General features: G+C 36.9%; 1 protein-coding gene across 5 annotated transcripts in view; it reads right to left on the bottom strand.

Moving 5' to 3' along the window:
• Positions 1 to 25,814, bottom strand: part of LOC308061731 (solute carrier family 12 member 7-like) — a 78,141-nt gene that overhangs the window by 11,545 nt on the left and 40,782 nt on the right. For all 5 annotated transcript variants that reach the window (XM_080382126.1, XM_080382122.1, XM_080382124.1 and 2 more), the window contains exons 8-20: positions 23,380 to 23,591; positions 21,697 to 21,864; positions 20,213 to 20,311; positions 19,446 to 19,503; positions 16,817 to 16,991; positions 13,447 to 13,565; positions 12,179 to 12,277; positions 9,834 to 9,953; positions 7,724 to 7,828; positions 5,310 to 5,478; positions 2,252 to 2,447; positions 1,769 to 1,938; positions 1,487 to 1,618 (exon numbers count right to left, since the gene is read on the bottom strand). In XM_080382126.1, coding sequence (XP_080238252.1) covers positions 1,487 to 1,618; positions 1,769 to 1,938; positions 2,252 to 2,447; positions 5,310 to 5,478; positions 7,724 to 7,828; positions 9,834 to 9,953; positions 12,179 to 12,277; positions 13,447 to 13,565; positions 16,817 to 16,991; positions 19,446 to 19,503; positions 20,213 to 20,311; positions 21,697 to 21,864; positions 23,380 to 23,591 — 1,822 coding nt within the window. The remainder of the gene's footprint in view (positions 1 to 1,486; positions 1,619 to 1,768; positions 1,939 to 2,251; positions 2,448 to 5,309; positions 5,479 to 7,723; positions 7,829 to 9,833; positions 9,954 to 12,178; positions 12,278 to 13,446; positions 13,566 to 16,816; positions 16,992 to 19,445; positions 19,504 to 20,212; positions 20,312 to 21,696; positions 21,865 to 23,379; positions 23,592 to 25,814) is intronic.

Below are 25,814 nucleotides of genomic sequence, written 5' to 3'. Positions count from 1 at the left end.
GATTTTTATCTAAATGTGAGGTACTCGGGACAGATTTTCCATCGTTCTGTTCCGACTAAGCTGCAGAAGTGAGAAAGGGTTGAAAGCGCTTATTTAAAATGGGTCTGCATTGCTGCATCCTGAGCACGTGTGCATACTTGTTTGCTCAAAAAATGTCTAGAGCCACAAAATAACACATTGCCCTTTCTCCAGTGAGAAAGGTTCAGCAACAGGAGCATTTATGAAGAAACTCTAACATATATTCTCACATCAGCACTAAGCTAAAATAAAACATAAAAAACTATAGCAGTCATCTGTGTTGTCACTGACTCTTAACATGCCTCTGATCTTTTGGAAGAATCTCAGGGTTAAATATGACCTGCATAAGAATTCATTGTGCTTCCTACACTGTCTTCTGCTCAAAACCCAACCAAGGCTGAGCCTTTTTTTAATGGTACTCTGTCTTCTTTCACCTGCACATGCCACAGGATTTAGTCTTTTACATTCAGTACTCTAAGCAAACAAAAATAAAATTAAATGAAAGGATTTCTCTTACTTCCTAGTTCAAAATACTAACCAAATTTTTTGTAAGTAATTTTTTTCATAATTTAAATGATTCCATAAAGTTTGCTTTACACCTGAATAGCATGATAAATCTTTTTGAGAGGTTGTGTTCATTCCAGGAACTGGTGGTAGGATTTTCTTTTGAACCAGCTGACTCACCTTCTTCAACGCACTTCAAAATGAGGTTTAAAAGGTGGTGGGTTTTTGGTTTTGCTTTGCTGGGGGAGTTTCATGGGTTTTTTTTGTCTTACTTTGGACACTATGCTAGTCACCTTTGAGTCCTGAAGTTCTTCCTTAGCTGCCAAACAAAGTGGGTCTAGACAGAATACGACTTTAGCCCTTTTCTTTAGCAGTTTATGACCAGTATTTAAAAAAGGAAAAAAATTACAAAATTAATTTTCTCAATATTTAACTTGGGAACTTGTAGCTATATGTTGCTATCTTGTTCTCCAGTGCCAAAGAAGTTGGCAACACCAAAAAACAACTGACATACTCTCATGGGGGCCTGGAGATTCCTTATTCTGGAGAGATAATCACACAGCAGCTGGAGACTGACTTGTTCATCCTCGCTCATGCTGGATGCCATGGCTTATTAGATTAAGCACATTCAGCCTTCCATTTCACTGCCTGCTAAAATTCCAAGTTTTTTCCTACCTGAATGAACTATCCCTATGGACTAGTCCTCGCAAATAAAGCAGGCATTAATACACCAAAACGGTTCAACTCTACTTGACAAAACTATTAAGCTCACTACCACATACACTAGCATTGTGACATCGTAAGATAACATTGCTTTAAAAAACTTCTTGTTCTTGGTGGGCCCACAGTCTTTCCCTTTGCACGTTTGGGCTAACATCTCTTAGTTTCAAAAATGCTAAGTCCATTTTCCAAATTTAGTCTCAATTGCATCTAAAAAAACCCCAAAAACCATGCAGTAACATACCATTTCAACAACTTCTACTTCAGCATTCAGTCTAAGATGATATAAGAACATCTGAAGGTCCTTCTTCATTTGAATGCTATTATCATCCATTTGAGCCACAGTAAAGATACGCATTTTGCATTTTCTCCAAACCTATCAAAAAGACACATTATAAAAATTTGTAACACAATGATTGCTATCACCATGAGTAACTCCATCAAGGTGAAAGGGTGTTTCATTAGAAACTCATAGAAGTATTCATTGTTAGAAAATGAAATCCCAGGCATTTTCTGTTGTCCTTGCCTTGTGCTGTCGAAGGAGAAAAGGCAGTAACATCAGCATACCACCATCATGGACAATCCACCACACATCTATGTTTCCTTCAGTAAATCGTTCTTGATTTGTTGGAAATAAGTCGATGTTTTTAGCCACCAACAGTGCTTGCTGAGCTGCTGTTGTTTCTCGTACAGTGTCTGCAAGGGAAAGCAAGACATCTGATCAAGAACTTCTAGTTACCATTCACAGCTTTTCTTCTACATTCAAAAGCTTAAATCTTCCCAGATTCTGCTGAGGAAAAAGAGGAACATCTTGGCTTTAGTGACTACCCTGCTTAGGAGAAGAACAGGAGAAGCTATGGCTGAAGAGACCCAGGGCTAAGAAAACCCACCCCACATGAAATACTCGATTGTCCACTGGATGTTCAGCATCACATTTCCTCCACATAGCAAATACAGTAGTTACATAGTGGTATTACAAATGCATAGGAGAAAGACAATAAACACATACCAACAAAATTTTTCCATGAGAAACGATTTTCTGTCTGCTTCCATGACTGTGGCCATGCCATCAGGACTGTGTTGTGCTTCATCCCTCCTAGACCCGCTGACTGAATCAAATAGGATATTCCATCTCTGAAATTAGGAGACACCACAATCTGGCAAAATCCTTTAGTCTTTTCTACTCCCATTAAGGATTTAACGTTCTGCAAATGGAAGAAGATCACACACAGGGAAATGCAGTCATCAGCATGGTAATAATCACTATGAGGAGTAACAGCACTAAGTAACAGCAAAACAGGAGCTACAATGTACAACCAACAAATCGCCAATTCCAAAAGAGCAAACATGATTCTATGACAACTAACACCCAAAACAACCACCTCCCCAAAAGACACCACACAGGTTTTTCATTACTTTAATTATTCAGTCTTTTATTTCTAAGGAAGAATGAACAAGATATGAGTTTAACCACATTGACAAAGATAGATAAAGTAACACTGCTTCAGCTAAAGTCAAAACTGCTGATTGACAAAACACCGTATGTTTGGAATGACAAGTCCTTTCTTTTGGAGTTGGAAGGGTTTGGAAAAATGGGATGCCAAGGACTTCAGCAGATGAGGCCACCAAAGCTCCTTAAACAAATTTGACATTAAGAGGCTGACATTGTATTTATCGGCTCCCAACATGGAAATATATACGTGCAGGAGACAATTGGAATAACTGGCTGAATAATGACAAGATAAACAGACTACATTTAAACTCCCACACCTCTTTAATTTCAACATGGCTCCCTTTCATTTAACAACAAACACACAGATGCATAATTTATTTATTGCATAAGTAATTTAGAAGTAGTATTCAAAATGGCACAAGGTCAGCTAGGGAACATCAGCTTTGGCATTTACTAGGTTTTGATGGCATGACTTTAAAAATCTCATCAGTATCAATGACTTGTGCAGGAGATCAGCATGGTTTCAGAAGGAAGAGCTAGCACATCAAAATTTGCAATTTTGGAAGCTCCAAAATTCCTATCAAAACCAACAGATTTGACCACAGAACACTTGGCGCTGGCTCAGTGTGGCTTCACATCAGAAATTCTGTTCAGTAGAGAAAGAAAATCTTCAGAGAATTTGGTAGTAGAGCTAACAACTATGTGCAAACAATATCTGTGAGGGTGTATCAGTTTAATAAGATGCTTTTTTCTTGTAAAATACAGGAGAAAACTTCATTTCCTACAAATATTCTAGAAACATTTTCTAGTCCAGATTTTCCAAAACCAGCGAGGCCTCCAGATGCTCAAACCTCTAAAATTCATCTTCATTTCTACTTTAAAAGCAATAGTTGCCTCACGCTTAACACCAGGTCTGACTGTCTAGAGAACCTAGGAATTAGGTCTCCCTTAAATTCACTTCTGTTCCATCTCTGGAAAATATAGTTGACTTCAAGTTAAGCCAACTGTAGGTAACATTTCATATTCTCATGGGTAAACAGTTTCTGTCTAAAGGTTTTCTTCATTTTATTTCAGAGGCTTGGTTGTATTCTCTATCTTGTTTTCTACTCACACTTGCTGATAACAACAGCTTATTAACAATTACTTCCAAACACACCGTTGCTACACTTTTCCACCACGTTTTCAAACTAACTGGTCTCTTGGAGCCTTTTCATGTGCTATCAGCTAGGCCATCTGAATTCATACTTTGTTATTTCAAAAAACACTACGGACAGGTCTGAATACCAAAAGGGAGAAAAAAAGAAAAGCTGGCAGAAAAAGGGCAGTTAGCTTTGTTAAGTCCATTTCCATATTTCAAATGCTCACCTATTTTAGAGATATCAGATTTGAAGTGTGTTTATATAGCTTTTAAGATTACTTGGATCAGAACAGTAGACATTTCAACTAATACTCTTTTCAATAACACTGAAGACATTAACCATTTTTGCACGATCTAGTGGCAATCAGAGACTACTTTTGGAGTAGGCTTTGTAGTATTTTCTAAAGGCATTAGATTTTTTAATGGTATTCAATAAACTACATGAAACATGATATATTCTAAAAATGTTTCCCCACTCTGTAAAATTTGGAGAGTTTGTGGAGGTAAGCAAATACAGTTACCTGTACCAAGTTACCCCAATAATGGATTAAACAAAGAAGCACACGATTTAAGACCAAACAAAAAGGTAAAACTTGCTTTACATTAAAAGTGCAAGCTGTACAAACAACGGATCTTCAGCAGCTCAGTCTATTAACTTCTCTTTTTCCTTCACGGGACAATTTAAAATTACGTTCAGGTATTTTCAAGGGCTTCCCACAAAAATGTCTATATATTTCCAATCAGGTAGCACAGCCAAATACTGACAAGTTGTCAGGGAAGGAGAGGGGCAAGGCAAGGGAAGAAACATTCAAATTAAGTTCACTTTTGTTTGTAGCACAGTTAGATATCACCTTAAATTACATGGCAACTTACTATTTTTTCCTACCTCATCCTACCTTCTCTAGAGATATGGGAAAAATAGGAAAGAAAAGAAAATAGAAAGAAAGTAAAGGATCTCAAAAAGGATGCTGTTTATAGTTAAGCAACAGAGTAGGGTTCTGGTGAAGACTGCTCCTAATCCTAGCTCTGCTACATATTTCTATATCAATGTAGAAAACAATACCCTGTATACATCCAGAGAATGAAATTATACCAAACACATCTGCAATTGTTAGATAAATGTTAATTTTTTTGCTAAATAAAACTGGTTTCTTTATAGGGTGACTTGCTAAAAATCTATTACTTTTTTTTTCCCCCCACGAACGTGATCTGATTCTGAGCCAAGGGCTCTCAACATTAAAGAAAATAAAAAGCTAAGAAGTATCAGCCTTGTCTCATCCTATTGGGAAATTTTATAAAGTGTTTTGCTACACACACCAACCTGTTCTCTATATTTAATCATTGACTGTGCTGATAGAAAAAATTTGACATTTTATTCAATACTTTACAGCAGTCTGTTCTAATTCAAGATGAGTTATACAGATCCAACATTTAAGTACTAGTTGAAGTTACAAGTGTTTATAAGCTTTTACACACCTCTTCAGCTTTCTGAGTTTCTGTACATTTATCCAAGAAGATTCCCTGAAGCACAGAGCCCACAATAGTCAGCCCTTTACCAGCCTTCAACTGAGAGGTGAAAGAAAGCAATCTAGGATGTTTCACCAACTGCTCGCTATCCAAGTTTAACAAGACCAAAAGTTGAGGTCTGCAAAAAAAAAAATATATTAACAATTAATAAAATGCAGATTAAGTGGTTAATTCAATGGAAAACATTCAACTATGAAGCAAAGAAGTCATCATTTAACAAAGCAACAACACATCAAATATAGAATATGTACCCACCATACCATCATTCTGAAAAGCTACCTTAAAGAATTGTTTTACCAAGAAAGTTACTGAATTAAAAAATGATTGCCCTTCCAAGGTCCTCTTACTGCAACCTGCTGTTTGAAATAGTTTAACATTGAATGTATGCCAGATTGTTTATAGCTCCATCCAGTTGGATTTTTAAGATCTCCAGGGACAGAATTATCACCTCTAGATAATCTCTTCAATGCTTAATTACCATCATCTCAAAAGTGGTGGGATTTTTTTATTTCTCCATTTTACCATGTTCTCTCAGTCTTCTACCATACACTGCTGTAAACAGTCCAACTCTATCTTCTCATTGACCTTTTAGGTATTGGATATTTACTAGTTAGTTATACGAGCTCTTAGGCTCCTCTTAAGGCTCCTCAAAGCTGAATAAGCACAGCTCCCTCAGCTTCTCCCCACAGGAGATATGCTCCTGTGGCCCAACCATCGTCTTGATGGTCCTCTGCGGAGCTCACTCCAGTTTATCAATGTCTTTCCTATACTTGGGTGCCTAAAACTCAATGAAATATTCTAGATGGAGTCTAATGAGTGCTGAACAAAGAGGAATATTATTTCCCAGTATATTTACTTCTCAATGGACTAGCTATATTCCTGTTGACGTAGCCCAACACATGTCACTGCCAAGGCACACTGCTGGCTTACCATCTACTGGGAACCACAGAGCCTATTCACCAGAGCAGGTTCCCAGCCTTGTACCATTGCACTGGACAAGCCTGTCCCGGGTACTGGACTTCCCACATATCCTTCTGGATTTTCATGATGTTCTTGTCAACCCATTCCTCTACCTGCATAGGTCCTTCCAAAAGGACAGTCACAGCCTTAACCGTACTGACAGCGCTCCAAGTTCAGTTTCAGCTGCACACTTGAGGATGCATTCTGTTGCCTTCAATCAATATCCAGTCTGCTTACTTTCTCCAAACCAATATTTTATGATTTCCCTGTCATTACTACAAATTCAAAAGAATGACAAAGAGCTGGGAGCGTTACTTCCTCCTTCAAAACCAGCATGGTTTAAGATATAACAAGAAGGTCCAGTTCTAGGAAATACGTTGACACAACAGAAGGGTAACTCATCTGGAACCGAAGCAACATTAGATATTTCACAGGAAAGCTCTTTGTCAGATACTACATCGGTGCCTCCGAGACGCCCAGTTCAGACACAGGTAAAAGCACTGGCTCATGTTTTCCATAACTACCTATGTGCATCAGTCCCATTGACAAATGGTAAAATAATGCCATTATACTGACGGGCAACAGCACATGGTATGTGTATGCACCCAGGGGTACTATCACAGAGCAGCAATTATAATTAAAAGTATCACATTTGGCAACAATCTCATTTTTGTGCATTCAACTGATCAGAGTTCTGATTTGCATTACACTTATCATAAGTGACAGTGTGCAAACATCCTTTCATTTTTAAATACTAGGTAATTTTTTTGTGTTGGCTTTGAGAAAGTTGATACATTAACAAGTAAAAAGATTATATTGCAAAAATAGTTGTGGACATCTAACCCCATTACATATGAATGGACAGCCAACATAAGATTTTTGTTTTAATGATATCTAAGCAATTTAGAAAGCGCTACTATTAAATGAAGATATATATATATATAAAAGATTGCCACAAAAAATTAATTTAAACAAATAATGGATCCTCTGTAAACAATCTATTTCAGATGGAACATATATAAAAGCAAAAAAACCCAAACCACCCACTTATGGAATTGCAGCATTTCTCCTATAGAGATAGCGGGACTGATAACTGTTCCTCTGAAAATCTATAAATAATTAAACATTAATATTCTTCTGCACTTTGGAGAACTAAGTCAACACCACATGGATTTAAGTTCAAGTTAGTTTGCCCATACTCCCACCCAAGTTGATTACATGCTGACCATATGTCACATTCTACTGCAGTAAAATACTACTATTGCAATGACATCATCACCCTCCTCAAGTTAAAATACTATTTTAATGGTGAATTTCACTTTGGCCATTAGCTTTACCAGAAGTATTCCCAACAGATTTACATATTTCAAGACCTGTGTGACCCTGGAATGAGTAGAACCTACCTCCAGTTCTTGGTGTGAGGAGGACCATCTTCAACACGAAGCAAAGCATAGCGAGCTGCATTCAGAGACAGCCCTCTGATTCCATCGCCCCATTCTTTTTCCGCTCTTCAGGGTGCAGAAGAAATTCAATTAACACGGTCCCATTTATTTATACAAATAAAATAAATTTTGCTCACATTAAGGGACAATGGACATAAAAATAAACGCTCTTATATGCATGAATGCATGAAAAAAAACCCTCATCTTGCAGATTTAAATCAAGAATGAAGATGAACCAAGATGAAACAGTCTCAGGTCCCATCAAGAGAACTATTTATTAAGTACTTATTAATAGTCAATTATGGTCTATTTTGGTGATACCTCAAAAGCTTTTTTGTAATCATAAGAGCTACTTAAGTTGCTTTTAAGCACTGGAATGAACAAGTGAGGGCTACTTAAAAGTAGTAACTTTTAAAGCAGCAGAATGAGTGCTGTCTTTACATGGATTACTGTGTTCTATCTCCGCCCCCCAAACACCATTACCACAGCTTTCTCCAGTTCCTTTCCTTCCCAGCTTCTCTCCCGGGTGAGCCTAAAGCTTTATCTGCCCTCCCAACCACCTTCAATTTCCATACTTCTTCCACTCCTCTTTCTCCCAACACAAAGCTGTGCTATACACCAGGTGGCCAACCAAACAAGAACAAACTGTTAGGCTAACACATTATTTTCCTTTGTGGGGATTCTACTATGGCAAGGGGTCATCCCACTTGCCTGCCCCGCCTCCCTCTTTTTTTCCATTCATGCATGCTTACTGAACTTGTTACCTCTAGCCTTCTTTTGGAATTTATATGAAATAAGCCAAACTGAATTAAAAAGCTATTAAAGAACAATGTGGCAATTAAAATGTACCCTGACAGACAGCACAATCATGTAAGTTTCTTTTACTTAGTTATCCAAAAATTAAAACAGAAATAGGGATTGTCTCCAGAGAACAGATTTTATAACATTTCAGGGTGAGTTTCTGCCCACTGCCAAATCAGCTCCTGCATTTGTAAAGGCAGGCAGAAAACTGCAAAAAAGAACTTGTTCTCCCGGGTAGACATGCTGGCTATGTGCCAACATTTGTAGAGCCTGTATATGAATTTAGATGTACATATAACTTCATGTATGTGCAATCCTACACACATACACACAAGCAGAACTTATCACCTGATCTTAATTCCTGGCTAAAACAGGCAAGTTAATTTCCTTGTAATTAACACAATAAATGGAACTGTTATAAACCAGGAAAGCACCTAATCTGGAAATGGAGATATTAAAAGATGGAGAACCCACAAGGTGGAGCAGTTTATACCAACTGATCCACTTAAGACCTGCGCTTAATCACTCATCAAAACAGCTGGCCTCGCTTCAATTTCCTTCTCCAAAGCCTTACTGTTTTTCTTGACTGGAATCTTTCAGCATCTGGTATCTTTCCTTAGAAAGGGAAAGCACACACATTACTGATCATAATCACCTTTAGTGTTTGGATACCTTGTTTAGTTGTGGGGTGGTGGTGTTTTGTTTTTTAAATGAACTCCAGCATGCTCTTTAAGTCTCCTACTTGCACAGTATTTCTTACAGGTCTGACTTTGTATGTAGCCCTTGTCAAACGCATACAATACAAAAGTACGTTGCAGTTTAAAGATTACCTAAGCCTTCAGAAAATAAATAATTTTCAGTGGGTGCTCAGCATTGTTCAGTATGATTCATTCTAAAAAGTGCTTAAGTCCACACAAGAGTAGAGTTTTTGGGCTTTAGCACAAGTTAATTCTAAGGTAACAGGTTTTTAATAGTTGTTGCTTGATATTACAAGCTGATGTTCCTGAAGTACCATAACCTCTGCTGAGAGGGAAGTTTCCCAGCTGTATTGGTTCTTATTTTGATCAGTTCTGGCTGTCAAGAAGATTGGAACAGAGCTTCCAGACAAATTAGAACCTGAAAACTTACAGCCCTTAAGAGACGGGATCTTACCTTGTTTCAAGGAATACTCTCAATTCTATTACTTCAGTTTTATCTATGTTATACAAAAGTGCTTTTTGCTGAATGTTAAAGATATTATATATAGAATAAATAAGATATATGTTCTTACCCTCTATATTCTATGTATTTGTATATACATCCTGCGATTAGCATGGCAATCAAAGCATAGTACCAAGAGCAAATGAACATCAAGGCAAGACATAAACTCATCCCCAGGAATGAGAGAGTCCTAAAAGAAACCATTTTTTTCCATTTTTTTAAATAGGCATGCGAATGTTCTACAAAGTCAATTTCTTATTTAAGTTAACTCCCAGAAAGGCCTTTCTTCCTCAAAGGCCACTTCATAGCTACTATATAAATAAAAATACATTGTCCCAATTTTAATTTACAAGAAAATTACATTCTCAAACTTTGTGTAACATAAATAATACAGTTGAACTAGATATAACAATAGATGTACTGCACTTGTCAGTTCTGAAACTCTATCAGCACCTCCAAGTTAAGATCAGTTTCAAAACACACTGCTATCACTTAAGAGTCGATTTGAATTTAAGCTAAAAAAAAATTAAATAATTCTTATACAATAGTAAACAACATTATGTTACTTCCAGCAAAAACAGTTGATTACGTAATTAAACTTGACTCATTCTCCACTTCCACTGTGGCCCGTCTCTTCAGAAAGAACAGGACAGTAGAAGATAACACAGAAAACAATCTTTCAAAGACTATAAAGAAAGAATAATTGTGAGCTGAAAAAATTACAGAAGCATTATCAGATTAAAGTTTATGTGCCTGGTTTGCCTACGCTATTGTTCAAGATAGATGTAAGTCAGCTCAGAACCAGACAGTTTTGTGAATAGTTTTTGTCACATATAACACCCCAAATGTCTTTTCACCCGATTTCCAAATCAGAGCTAGCTGCCACTGTATTGACAGAGTGTTGGCAGACCCAGCTTTTGACTGGTACCTTGAGTTTGTGTACCATGCCAAGTATTGAGTCCAAACACGTCCAGTTTTAAACCGAAGAAATGCCTTCTACCATTTCTGAGGACATCATTCTAAATGTCTAAAAGAACAGCAGCTGCTCTTTCATGCTTGAACTAGCCAACCTAAGACTCCCACTCAAAAAATAAAGTCCCATCCCAATTCTGGCCAAGCATTCTGACACCTGCTTTGGCAAGAAGCGACTACACAGTCACACACTGAGTCATCCATTGGCTCACTGATCAATCTGGGGGAAAAAAATAAGCTAAAAAAGAATTGTTGCCTAACGGTTACAAACTCTGCTGCTGCCATACCACAACCCTTTGCTTTTTCTTCCTCATCACGGTCCATCCCGTATATCTTGCTACCTCCATTTTATCCACCTGCCTTAAGTTTTAAGCTACTTTGTGGAAGTACAGTAGGAGGTACAACCAGACTGCTCAGGAGAGGTGGAACAAAAAAACCCTACCAAACAAACAAAAAACCCCAACCAAACAAAAAAACCCACCAAAAGACAGCAGTCCCCCATTTTCCTTCCTGCTGTTGCAAACACTACTAGGTGTTTGCAGTGATAGATTGGGAGACAGGCTCTGAGGTATTTGAAGGTTTATGTGCCAAAATACTAAGTGCCTACCGAGCAGATTCAGAAAGATCTTCTAGGGCTAAACTAGTGACATTTCATTTTCACTCAATTCTTTAAAAGAAAAAAATAATAAGCGACTTACATCCTAGTGTTAGGCCATCTTACCTCCTAAAGGCTCTAGTCTTCAAGGCATTTCAGCACTAATATCTCTCAACAGAATTAGCGTTAATTAAACAAACATAAGTAATTTTAAACATTTGGTAAAAATTAAAGTTTCCCAATCTTAGTTTGAAATGTTTGAACGCTTAAAAAAAAACCTAATTAAAAACACCCCCCCACACATTTTTTGTATATTTGATCTTTAACGACTGTCAAGTATCCACTTGTCTACTTCAGTTATCAAATGCAATGTCCAAAGCGTGATATATTTTGAAAACAGTGATCGTATCATTAAAGAGCCAAATGATGTATATTAAATAAGATTCTTCTTCTGTACAGGTTTTAGTTATGCAGTAAGATCTACAAAACCAAAATGAAAATCATATGAACCTTCCTGAACATTTTCACCAGTTCTCCTTATCAATATATAAAAGACAGATTATACGTTTTTTCATCTTCATTCTCATATATTCAGAAGAACTTGGCTTATAAGCCATACTAAATGTCATCCTCTAGCCCCTTCCCAAACCCACCACGTTTTTGTGATCACAGCTATTCCTAGCCCTATTCCAAGCACATGAAAAAAACCATTGCTGTTATGAGTATTCAGTGAATGGATCACCTTATTCAAATCAGAAAAGAGAGATTTTTCTTGCAATAATAAAACATCAACAATTTAGGGCTGCATAATTAGTTTTAACTCTTCTGAATGAAGGAATATTCCCTACCAGTGGTAATACTTGAAACGAGGTCTCCAGTTGGGAGTCCGTAAAAGCGTCTGAACTGCACAAGCCAGATTTACAAACATATAGCACATAAGGAAAAACCTGTTAATAGAGAAAAAAAGAAAAAAAGAACACTAAGAACACTTTCCAATTAACTAGCAGATTTGCAATAAAAGGCTGAACACAATTCAAAAAAGGGGAGGAACTTGCACACTGCGTTCACAGTGGCCAACAGAACACAAGATATAGACAAAATTAATACTTGTAGAATATTAGGCCTCAAATATGGCATTACCATAATACAAAGCCTCAAAGATTTCACAGAAAACATAGCAAACAACTGACAATCACAGTGTACTGGTTTTGACTGGGATAGAGTTAGTTGTCTTCATATTAGCTTATATGGTGTTACATTCTGGATTTGCAACCAACCCCGTGCAGGGATACAGGGATGTTGTAGCTCTCGTTGAGCAGTTCTCACGCAGCATCAAGGCCACCTCTGTTTTTCCAGCTGCCCTGCCAGCACATAGTCTTGGGGAGGGGACACAGCTGATCAAAGGGATATTCAACACTGCCTGACATCATGCTCAGCAGTAAGAGCTCGGGGAAATAAGGAAGAAGGGGGGACATTTGTAATAGTGTTTGTTTTCCCAAGTAAGAGTTACACATGGTGAAGCCCTACTTTCCTGGAAATGGCTAAGCACCTGCGTATTGATAGTGAACAAATCCTTTATTTTTTCTTTGCTTGTGTGCAGAGCTTCTGCCTTACCTATTAAAATGTCTTTACCTCAACTCCTGAGTTCTCCCACTTTGGCACTTTGGATTCTCACCCCATTGCACTGTGGCAGGGGGGAGTGAGAGATGTGTGGGGCTGAGCTGCCTATCAGGGTCAACCCGTACCACACGGGACAAACTTGCAAGACAAAGTCAATAAAATAAAGTTCAGTTCATACCCTAAAACAATACATTGTTTTGTGTGTCTCTATTAGATGGCACCTGCTAAGATAGCAGGAATTTTTATTTTAAAATCCAGGTTTTTACAAGTTGAACATATTTTTACTAGCATTTGAGAACTCTGTTGTGGAAAGAGTTTTTTGTGCCTAGAAATTGGTTCCAGCCAAAACATTTTGTTGTTTCATGTTAGCTCCAGGATCGAATGAATATAACATGTTAGAAAACAAAATCTAGCATTTATTATTTAAAAAAGAGAAATCATTAGTTACTTTAAAAATAAAATACTAAAGAACAAAACCCACCACATTCACACTTACATGGAAAGAATTGGTGCTACGCTGTCCAATGAGGCTATCAAAATTCCTATTTCACAAATACCAGCAGTGAGAAGCAGAGCCCAAGTTGGTTCTCCATTTGCTTTTCCATGACCAAATACCTAGTTAATTCATGTAAACAGTAAGAATAAGGAAAACTGTTCAATACACAGTTATGAAATGTGGTGCAGATCGTGAACAAACTCTAACTGGAAAGAACAATCATTTGTTACAAAGGATAATGAAGTAAACTATAGTACAAAAAGCACAAAACTGCAAAACCACACATTTCCAATATGAAAAATACTTGATAAACCAAGCATAAAGTTAAAGCTTTATTGAAGCTGCTGTTGAAATAATCCTAAGTAACTTGAAATCCACATGCATCAGAGACTTATGCTTAGTCTATAAAAAGCCAATGTAGTTGAAGGTAGTACTTTTTGCAACATAAAATAGGCTTCAACTCAGTACTTACAAACACAAATACTGATCTTTGAAAAGGACTTCAGTAAGCCCATGATCCTGCACAGAGCTCACCCAAAAAATCATTTTGCGTGTGATAACTTCCTTTGGGGAGAATTCTACCCAGCTATACTGGTGATAGATGGCACAATGCCTCACCTGAAGTTCCAGCTGCATTTACACTCCTCCATACAATTATAAAGACTAAACCCTCACTCCCATTTTCCATAATGGCTTCCTTTCCAAACGCTTGCATTCTTCACCTCACTCATTCTCCATACTGTGTTCTTCCCTTAGCTTTCTGCCATCCACCAATCCTCCTTTCAATGCATTAAAATGCTGTATTTTCTGCTCCTGTTTCATCTTTTGTTTTTTTTTTTCTTAAACATGTCATACTTTTGCACCTATATTAATCTCCTTGCATTCATTTTCTTGACTGACCATGCAGCAGCTATATCACTCCAAAACTGCAAGCACTTTTCAAGTCTCAAATCTTTCTTCAAACATCCTGCTTATCCTGGATTCCCTGTCACTCACTTCCCAAACCATGTAATTTTTTTTCTTCCGATTCTTCACTCCTTTTAGATCTAACCCCGATAAGACAGAATCATACTGTCACCCTTTAACCAAATACCAAATTTTTACTTCAAAAGTGAAATTTTTTGTTTGTCTCTCAACACAACCCAGCATTTACAATTTATTGCATTACAGTCCCTTCCCACTCACAAGTCAAACTCCATCATGATTCTGTCCCCCCACCCCAGCATACTTAGTGTATTCCAGTTACAGATACATCTTGCAAGTCAGAGAACATGCCACTGCTCTCAACTGTGAAACAAAGCATCATCATGTTTAATATTCTGGCACATCCTCAACATCTTTTCCACCCCTGGTAGAAAAGGTGCTCTTAAACCAAGGGAACAGTGATAGAACTTTCTCAATGAACAAGCTGCCAATACTGTACGTGCAGAGCAGCCCCAGCCAGTCAAGCTGAGGATGCAGCAGTTGCATTTCCCACTAGCAGTAGCACTGCTACAGTGCTGCTCGCAGAACATTCAGGCAGCAGAGAGGCTACAGAAGCAGCAGCTGTTGTCTTTTTGTCTACTTCTAGATTCACTAACGCTCCTGGGCTCCTGCAGCCATACTAGCATATGTTTCCAGTGACCATTCTGCCCTCCAGCCCAAGACGAGAAAAAGACCTAAGAGAAAATACCAAGGATACAGCCCTACCGAGACTAGGCACTAGCAGAAAGACCAGGGAAGCAGTGGCATGGAACCAAGTGATTAAAGACCGAGGAGAAAAGCTGGCAACAGCAGTACGATCTGCCTTTAGAAAAACCAACAAAAAACAACCCCTCTGCAAAGCATTACCTCTTCCATTTTGCTTTGCTTCTCGACTTTTCCAACCATCTCCTCTAACCCATTCCCTATGTACTCCTTCCTCCTCTTCACAAGTCCCCTCTCGTCATTTTCCCATTCCCACATATTCTGCACATACCCCTTCCCTGATGTTTCCCCCCAACCCCACTCAAATTCTCCAGCTAATCCAGCATTCCTAATAGTCCGAGGCACGTCCTCGCTGAGGAATCTTCTCCTCAAGTCACACATCAATGTGCTGACTCATTGTAGGCAACTCAGGAATCAAACCAAGCTGCTGCTATTCCATAGCTAGCCCTCACTGGAGACAGATTATAGGTATCTCTGAATGGAGTCTTAAGTTACGCACCAAGTAATAGCCCATTTTAACATAACATACTACACCGACCTCAGATGTCAGACTGTGACCTAGAGCACACTTCTGATCAAGCCTCTAGAGGTAAGTGTGGTGAAGTAGGGAATACTTATAGGTTTGGTCACATAACTTAGGTATCAAAATAATGATATAAACCTCCCAAAGAGATACACAAAAACAAAGCAGTACTCCAAATCCTCCTCAGGACCCTCTCCACACAGAACACCCTATTCTCCTAAATTCAGCCCTAGCTACCTTCAGTGTCAATTTCTTTCTCTGTGCCAAATTTGACAATGGTCCCCTAACTCTGTTCCCAAAATACTCATAGTTACTCAGACATAATCCTTTTCTTTTGATCTGTTCTTGGCATTTGAATCTGTTCTTGGCAGGTTATCGTTGTGCTGTGCAACTGTTGGCTGTTCTTGGCAGTTTGAGATAAGCTTTCAAATGCCAAACTTCAGCACTGAAACCACAGTGTTGTTTAGACATTATCAACTTTTGGAATTTTGGTTTGTTTTTTTTTACTCAAGTCTAGTTGTCTAGTTTTTGCAGATGCAGCCCAGAAATTGTGTTAAATAACTTCCAACAAGACTCCTCTTGTCATCTTTGTTTGCTAGCTCCCTTAATCTTTGTTTGCTAGCTCCCTTAATTTTTTCTCAAAGGAACTGTTTTTAAAACATGCACAGGGATGTCAGAGCAATCTTAATGTTCAGAGTCAAGGGATAGAACGCTATTGTTACACCTTTGTTGACTTCATTTAGCTTACAAAAATGAGTAAGAATTAGAATTGTATCTCTACGATATGAGTTCCATAGTGAGATTAAATCAACTTTGCTCACAAATACACAAATACAAGTTGTAAACACAGCCTGGAGTCAAGAAGTTCAGTAGTTAGTTGCTTCTTACTTCATTCATTTCCATTTATAGAAGACTTATATTCTCAGCTTTGAGCCACTACCTTCTACGTGCAAGAACAAAAATAATTAAATTGCATTGCACAGAAATAAACACATTCCAACTCTGTCCTACAATAGCTTGATCTATTATTATACACAATTAGAACTGAGCTCCAAATCTTTTCCCCACAGTTCAACAGGAATAGCAGAAACAATGCCTCATTGTGTTTGTGAAAACATAAGCCATATTTGAAGCACAGTAAAGAAAAAAAATAATTCTTACTTGAATAAATGGTACAATGCCATCTCTTGCAATGGCCTGCAACAGACGGGGTGCACCAGTGAGACTCTGGAGACCAGCACCACACGTTGAAAAGAATGAACCAATTACAATAACCCATGGAGACGGCCAAGCCAATGTACCGACCACTAGATTTCCATTAACTGCTTCTCCAAACCTTAGGGAAGGGGGAGGAATAAAAAAAAAAATATAAAAATCAGTAAGCATTAAAATGACTTTTAATATAGCTTCAACACCCACATTTCCATTTTTTTTGAACAGCAGCACTTTTCAAGAATAAACACCATGTCACAGTATGCATTAGAGGGTTTCCCAACAATTTCTATTTATTGTGCTGTTTTAAAGTAAACATACTGTAATTGATTCATTATAAGTACTGCTTCTAAGTAGACACATAACAGTTTACAGGTATCTTGGCAAACTTCACAGAACTAACAGCAATATCAAAAGTATTTACACATGCATCCTTTAAATCCTTGTGACTGCAGAAGTCTGTTCTGCAAGTAATACAGGTATACCCTGGGGCATAAGCAGGAGACTGGCAAATCAAAGTATCAGCCTTTCCTTTTGTAAAGGAGAAACTGCTAGACACGACCACCTCAGGTTATCCACTTGCCTTCTGACTGTCAAGCTACGTGATGCACTGTTTTATGACTATGGCAAAAAGCAGATGGAAGTCAGGAAAAGGTGCTTTAATTACAGTCTTGAATGTTCCATCCAATGACACTGCCTTTTTTTTTTTTTGGTAATTAACTTCATGCTCATGTATGGACATCTTGGGTAAACTATGAAAAGGTTCTCCCCTCCGTTCTGCCTTCCCCTCAAACTGATGTTTATTTTAAAAGCGGGTAATCTTCCTGTAGTTCATCTTAGTTTTATTAGTAAGCAGCCAAAAATCTATTTTAAGACTATCTACACTGTGATAGCATAGATCCCCCCTGCCTCTCCCCCTGCAGTGTTTTCAGTTTCTTCAAAATAAATCCCAGAGAAAATAGAAGGTTACAGACTAAGAAAAGTTGCATGTGTTATGACTGTTCAGATCTGCTCTTAAGCAGGGTCAAGAAATTTAAAAATCAGGTTAATATAATAAGCCAATGTTCAGATTTTTGCATATGCCCAAGCTTGGATGCATGACTACATGCTATTTTCAACAAACAGAAAAAGAGCAAACCAAACTCTTTGGAAATGCAGGGGAAAAAACATACTATGCTTCTATGACGACACTTATACAGCTGCACATTGATTCTTTATTAATTAAAATTATAATGTCTGTGTTTTAATTAAACAGAGGGTAGGACCAACTTGAAAAGATGAAAGACAGAAAGATGTACAACCTACTTTTTCCCATGGCAGAGGTGACAATCCATAATGAGAAGAAAAAAACCTAAACCCCCTGGTCTTCAAATCAGACCAAGATAGATACATTTTACTTGTTTGGCTGAAATCCAACCTAACAGAACTGGCAGAAGTAGAAAGGGAAGAACACTGATTCAATGCCCCTGCTCCACTGCATCCTGCTCTACTGACAGATCATCTGTACTCAGAGCATGCAAAATTCCACTCCCACCCCTCCCCAGTAAATTTCAAATATGTTACATTGGAAAATGTGAGTTAATGAGGTATTGCTTCTGAATTAATTTACAATTTATAATTAATTTATTATTTCATAAGCATCAGTTTGATTTGGTTTGCGCATTTACTTTGAAGAAAAGGAAATCTGAGATTTTCCCATATGCAGCAATACCATTTTAAAGTAAAAATTATTCCCCGCTGCTTCTTGTATTAGCTTTAATCAGAATCCAGCTTTTAACTTATGGTTTTCCTTCTAGAGTAAAAGACTGTGTTTTCAAATAAGTTGTCTCAACATCACCTCCATCACTTTCCAAACAATACTTCAATGCCACTGCTTTATCACCAAGAGCAAACCGGGCCTCAGTAGAAAAGAGAACCTGATACCAGCAGGGAAACAAACGTGAAACCTGCCAACAGCTTCATCTTGTCAACTCAGCTTCTCCCAAGGTGGTAATTTATCAAGATCAGGAAATTCTGTTCATGCTTATCTCCATTACATTTATTCCCATCATGCTTCATATTGCACCTCAAATATCCACAAATATTACATGGGTGAAAACTGACATGACTCCTGATCTACAACTGAAGCTTTACAACAAAGTCATAAATCCAGTGGAAATCTTAGTCCTGATGATGCATTGCAGTCTCTCTCATGAACTTTCCTTGTCATGTAAGTGTCAATCTGTTTCTGTTTTTGTTCCTCAGTAGTATATTACTTCTACCAAGTAATGCCATGCCCCTTACCCCCATCCATCAGCTCCACAAGTAGTAACTATGATTTCCTTTCTTAAGCATGTTTTATTACAGCCAGTTCCACTTCAAACATTTATCTTAAATTCTGTTTCTACTTCTTGAAGGGATACAGCCTAATAACCTGACCATTTTTGTAGTCATCTCAGATTCACAAATAGATTTTCCTAAAAAATAGGTTTTAACCTAAGGGAAAAATGTTTCACAGATATTTCCTAGAAGAGCCATTAATAAAAGTCCTATTAACATAAACATTTCCCTGTAAAATTAGAAGCTGAATACAACTTACTTATCTCTTAATATCACACCTTCTATACAGGCACCAAACAACACTATACAGGAGAGATCTATTACTGAGACTGAAGGAAGATTACACTATAATCATATACATAGAGAGTGAAAACATTCAATTTTTCACCTAGGGATGAAAGTGTCCATGACAATTAAACGTTTGGGTTTTTTTAGTGTGTGTGGTTGTCATTTTGTTTGTTCTGTGGTTTGTTTTTTTTAAAACTTCCCTGCTGCAATTTTTTTAGTTTATGTTCTCTACAACTGCATTTGATATACAATTGATTTGTGAAGTATTGGAAGCAGCCGGTTCATGCATCATGCAACAGAATAGATACTTCTCTCATACAAATAAGCATTTGTGTTTTCTAGGTATTGAACGACCAACAATTTCTATTGCTGGTAGTTTTAAGTTTTTTCAGTGGTTATGCTGAGCATAACAACAAAGCAATCTTCCAGCTGATGCATGAAGCTAAAAACAGCTACATCCCATCACTAAAAACATCAATTATATCTTGGAATTTGAAGTACTGCTGGAATATAAAATGTATATATAAATATTTATATATAAAAATAAAATCAGATTTTAAACAGTATTTATAAGTATTATTTGTATTTTAGACAAATACAAAATATTTATTTTCAGTTTAGATTTAATTCATTTTATACTCGGGTAACTAATGACATCTCAATGAAAAAACTATGCTATTATACCTACAGAATGCACACTAGGGAAAAAAAACAAAGGAGTCACAGCATAAAGGATACAAATAAAAGACGTCGTTGAAATAGCCAAAATTGTTCCAGTAGGAATAGATTTCTGAGCATCCTTAAGATCTCCAGATCTGTTTGAACCTGCCATAATACCTTAAAAAGAGATTAAATTTATATGTCAAAACCAATTAAAACTAACTCCTTGTAAATAACTAATAGAATAGGAACATTAAAATTTAAGTGTTATTTAACATATAACCCCGCAAAAATCCTCAATCTATACTTTCATTCATAACTACATTCAGAAATCTGTGTTACCATCCTTTGTTGACTGAACAAATTCCAGAAACTCGGGAAAGAGACAGATAAAAAAAAAAATATTTCGCAAGTATAACTTCAGAATTGTTTTTGAAATGGGGAAATACACAGAAATAGCAAAATGTTGGGGATGGATGTTACAAACTAATGGGAATTTAGCAATTTTAGCCAGCGTGACCAAATGCACTAACTTTCTATTAAATAGACAGTAGATAATAAGATATGCAAACAAATCAATAAACTAAATAATAGAGAATTAAAAAAAAAAAAAAAGAGTAGGCAGGAAATACAAGAAGAATGATTAGGAAATCACATGTACACATCCCTGGTTTAATTTAACAGGAGAACAAAAATATTTTCTATCACATACTGTGACAGGAAGGACAAAAAAAAATAAATTAAAAAATCATATAGTAACTTATTCTGCCATCTTTCCTAGAATTGCCCTGACCACTGTTGGAGGCAAAAACATGGAAGTTAAATGTCAAGACGTTCCAGTGCAAAAGCATGGGCAAACTCCACACAATGCAAGAAACCCTAACCACAGGCTCTGATACGATGAGACGTTGATAAAAAGAGCCTGAAGTAGAGAAATGGGAACAGCAGGGGACAAGAATGCAAAGGAACACCCCAGCCCGGTATCCTACTAGTAAATAACTTCTGACCCGATTTCTGTTTTGTTACTTGATATTGCAATTACTGAGCTGGGAACTTAGGAAGGAAAATCTCTCTGGATATTTCAGTCAAATGTGACCTGAGGAAAGCTATATACATCTAACCTAACCTTTAAGCTTGAACCAAAAGTCTCGACTAGTTACTGTTGCAAAAAATATTGGACATTTAAACAAATCACAGGCAGTTCACAGCTTGAATACCTGAAAACATTACCTTAATACTAAACTGTTCTCTCATGCATTTGAAGATTAAAACATTATAAAGTTATGCATCTTAATTTGAATAAGCATTTAACAACACGTGGAGCTTTTGTTTTCTTCCCAGAAAACAAAATAGCACTTAAAATTATTCCCTGTTTAAGTCTTATAACCCCCTAAAATAACCAACCACCGGCTATGTCTGTAGCACCAGAATTTTTCAGGTATGTAAACCCTGGGACAACACCAGCAGTATCATTGTCAGCAACAAACATTCACACACACGCACACAATCTTTTTTTCAGCTGTAACTACACATACTCAGTCACGAAAAATAGCTGTATCTACCTGTCACAGATGGGAAATAAATCCCCACAAGCATTGTGAAGTAGGTCATGATGTCTGTAAAAACATAAGGGAGACCACTCATTTTTGTCTCTTCTGATCCAGCAACTGATGGCTGATCTTTTTTCTCAACTATTGATCCTTTTTCTGAATAGCTACTCCACAGATTATCTACAAGGGGAGAAAAAACAAGTGCCAGTGTAATTTCTCCATTTCAGGATACTAAAGTAGTGGGAACGCAATAATCTTATGAATCAGATGGCTTCTCTTACACAAAAATCATGACAATTCCCAACGTTTCCTTATAAAGCCAATAATGCAGCAGCAATATGATCAATACCAATTGTAACTGGTGGGCATTACCACTGTATGCCAGTGGAAGTGCAGCAGCGTATGGGATGCATCATGCAAGGTTTTCTCTTCTATTAAAGAAAAAAATAGTTATAGAATTCAATTCTAATATACTTGTAGAATGACCACTTACACTGCACAGACATGTAGATGTATTATCGGGATGCATTGTGAAAAAATAATGAAACTATTATCTCCAGGTTCAGGCAATCTTAGCATACATTTCTATTTCCTGTTCTTATATTTTGAGGTGCAGGTCAAAAAAGAAATGCGGCTTAGTAGTAACTTGACTTCTTTGAGACCCACTGTACAGACTAACCCTGGACAACAGTGACAGGAGAACAAGGAAATGCACCTGCATACAACAAATCCTAAATCACATTTCTTGTTACAAACATTTCAATTGAAAAAGATTAGTTTTTCATTACGGAAATTAAGTTAGTTTTTTAAACATACAAGTTTAGATTCACAGAAACCTATGCTTCATTTAGTACCTTTGTAAGTACTAAAATACTAATATACTAAAATACTAAGTTACAAATACTAAACACATAGTATTTGTGACTTTATATTTCATGTCTTAATTACTATGGCAGCAGTGATTACCTAGTGTCCCTATGAAGAGTTGCATATTTATATACATCAAACCTTATTTTAAGGGGAAGCAGGGAAGAGGTATCAGAACATCCATGTCATCCCCAGAAATATTCTTTATTTGTATACAATCCAATCTATTACATGTTCAAAATTAATCTTGTTACCCAATGCAATTGGAATCCCAAGCTGCCACAACCATACAAAAATGTAAACAGAAGTAAATCTATACATTTTTTAGATGTATCTCCTGCCCAAATACTAGATTGGAAGCTAGAAAGACTGCTTTTCTCCAAACACATCACTAACTTTCTGTATCACACTGAACAAGCCACAGGACCTCATTCCTCAACACACCACCTGTAAATTGGAAACAGGTTCTCCCTCAGGAGAGTTTAAGAATGTATTATGAACGACTAGGGTTGAAATAAGCCTTTGGCATACAAAAGAGCTAAACACTTTAAAAAAACACAGCACCACATTAGCTGTGAAAATCACTTTTTTTTAATAGAACAATAGCTTCTGAAAGAGTGCCTATAAAACTCCAATTAAAATTTGATACTAAAATTCTAAAATCAGATGCAAACTTTATAGGAGGAAGCATGCTCCAGGTAGCAATCTTTCACACAAACAGATTAGAGCTAAAGCAGTACTGACAGGCTAGACCAGTACATTACTGAACAGTATAGACCAAATCAATAACATCCAAAAATTTTTAAATCACAGTGCTTTCCAACTTACCTGTTAGAACTCCACTCATTATTCCTGGAATTCCTTGAATTTCTGTCACATTATTGAGACTAAAGTAGTCGTCACATGTAGCATTAAGAAAAGGACTATCACAAAATAGGTGCCACAGAGTTGTAGTCTTTGTTTCATTATTGCTTTCAGTAAATTTGGCACAGACATCAAAGGTGCGTTTTGACAATGTACGGTTTCCAAGGAGACAGATACTATAAACAGGAAAATAAAAACAGCGGTCCTTCAATACAGTGCTGTGCATTAAACTATTTTTTGTCCATTCGACTTCTTCAGAAACCTGTTATAGTACTTATCTTACTCCCTGCACTGCATTTACTAAAACACTATATAGTTTCTGCATATAAAATAATAAATAATCTTTGAAACACCAATCAAGCATTTCTACTTTAAGGTATTACTATCTATTTTGCCTTCTGATTAATTCTTTGGAAAACACAATCAACTCAAGCAGCTTGGCCACTAAATAACAGAGATCATGATTCATTCAGTCCTACAAGAAAGTAGTAAAATTAAGTAATATTTAATATAATGAGGAACCTGACCAAGAAAATACAAAAGTAAGATTAAGCAAGTATGTCATGCCTTTTTCTAGCATAAATATTTCAGATGGTCCTCAAAAATACTAAAATCCAAAAGGTAGAAAATAAGCCAAGATTTAAAACCAGGGAAATTTAAAACCACTGATTGGAGTACAAATTCAAGAATCATGAAGCTGGAAGCAATTAGAACACTCAGAAATACAAGATTTAAAACTCAGAAGTTTCCAGAAAGCAAATTCCTAACAGCAAAGAATATTAAGGATCTAGGAACATACTTTTACTAAGCTACATCAGAAAAAAAAAGTTCAGGAGATATTCATTCCAGGCTTCCTTAATAATGAAATGATACAGAATACCTATGAAGACAAAAGACTGAACAGCAAATACAACATTTGTGTTAGGTAAGTCAAAGAACGCATAGCACATATCTGACATTCTGAAGGAGCTCAGTTAAGAAGCTGATAACAACAGTAAACATATCACCTGTCATTAAAAGTATACCAAGCCAAGCAAAGTACAGACCTAGTACAATGTCCTGTTTGTGACAGCAGTTAGGAGTAGATGCCAGGACACCAGTACAGCTTCAGGGTACAGCATCACAGGGAAGCTGAGCAGATTTAACACAAAGCTGCTGCTAAAAAGATCATCTTGCTACTTGCCTTGTTCATTTTCTTTTGTAATTGCTATTGATTTGGTGACCCTATAGCAGCAGGGTGAATTGATTGAATGCATAGAAACTTCGTCCAGTTTGATTCAACTGGGAGATCATGAGGTAAACTTATTTTATCACTTGCACAATGGTCAAACCTAATGGAGGTTTAGTGATGCCAACTAACCAACCACTTAAGTGGAAGCTGGTCTTTTTGGTGACCAGCTCACCACCAGATCAGCTTTACCATAATATAAAACCACAATTGAGTTTCTCATGTTGAGGCAGACTGGTCAACATGTGAACTTTTATTGGAAAATAACCTTTTGTTTAGCTCAAACAATAATACAGCACAGTAGCTGCTATAAATAAGGTTGCCAGGAACTTGGTAGTAAGTCTTACCCATGCTATATATCCAGATAAGCCCTCTTTTACCTATACAGGTGACTAAAGCAAGTATTTTCCTATTAGAAGTTAGTTTCTTAGAAATTCAAGTTTTCTTTAGAAAAAATGACAGTTTTGAATATAGTTTTATTTTTTCCAATGGAAGACCTGTTATCATTTTACAGTACAGTCATCAAATACTGCTTTAATGCTCAATTCATAATGTCATCAGCAACACTTCAAACATGGAATCTGTAACAATCCTACAGCAAGGGACAGCTTTAGTCCTGCATTAACAGATGGCACTTCGTAACAAAAGTTACCAGGCTATTCTGCCAATGTGTTGAGCAGTATCATTTTGTCTTCTCTCCAAACAGAAAATGATGTACAAAACCAACCCATATACTGATAACTGGGCAAAAGAAATAATTCTTAGTGGGCTAATAATGAGCTAAAACAAGTACAAGTTAGAAGCAATGAGAAGCAATATGCCACGTGTGACAATAATAAAATTTGATTAACAAGAGGGCAGAAAGCCTTCATAAACACAAATGAATTTAACACTGCAATGTCTCCATTTTAAGTAGGGAGAAACGGAAGTTTCAAAGATTTCCTCATGACAAAAAGTTTTAAAGTATATTTCTTTCATAACTATGGTTCATAGCTACAGTTTTCTTGAAGTTTTCACCTTACACATTTTGAGTTTAATTCTTTAGATAAAGCAGACATATTTACTGTCAGCAAAAAATACCTTCCTGTTCCTTAGGGGTGGATGGAATAACAGCCAGTAACTAAGTACCAAAGAAAATTTTCCAGAGTATCATGTCTTATGAACAACACAA

This window comes from Falco punctatus (assembly GCF_963210335.1).
Source record: "Falco punctatus genome assembly, chromosome: 4".
In the NCBI taxonomy this organism is placed as follows: domain Eukaryota; kingdom Metazoa; phylum Chordata; class Aves; order Falconiformes; family Falconidae; genus Falco; species Falco punctatus.
Note: the sequence above shows the minus strand (reverse complement) of the source record. Positions and strands in the feature narration are given on the sequence as shown.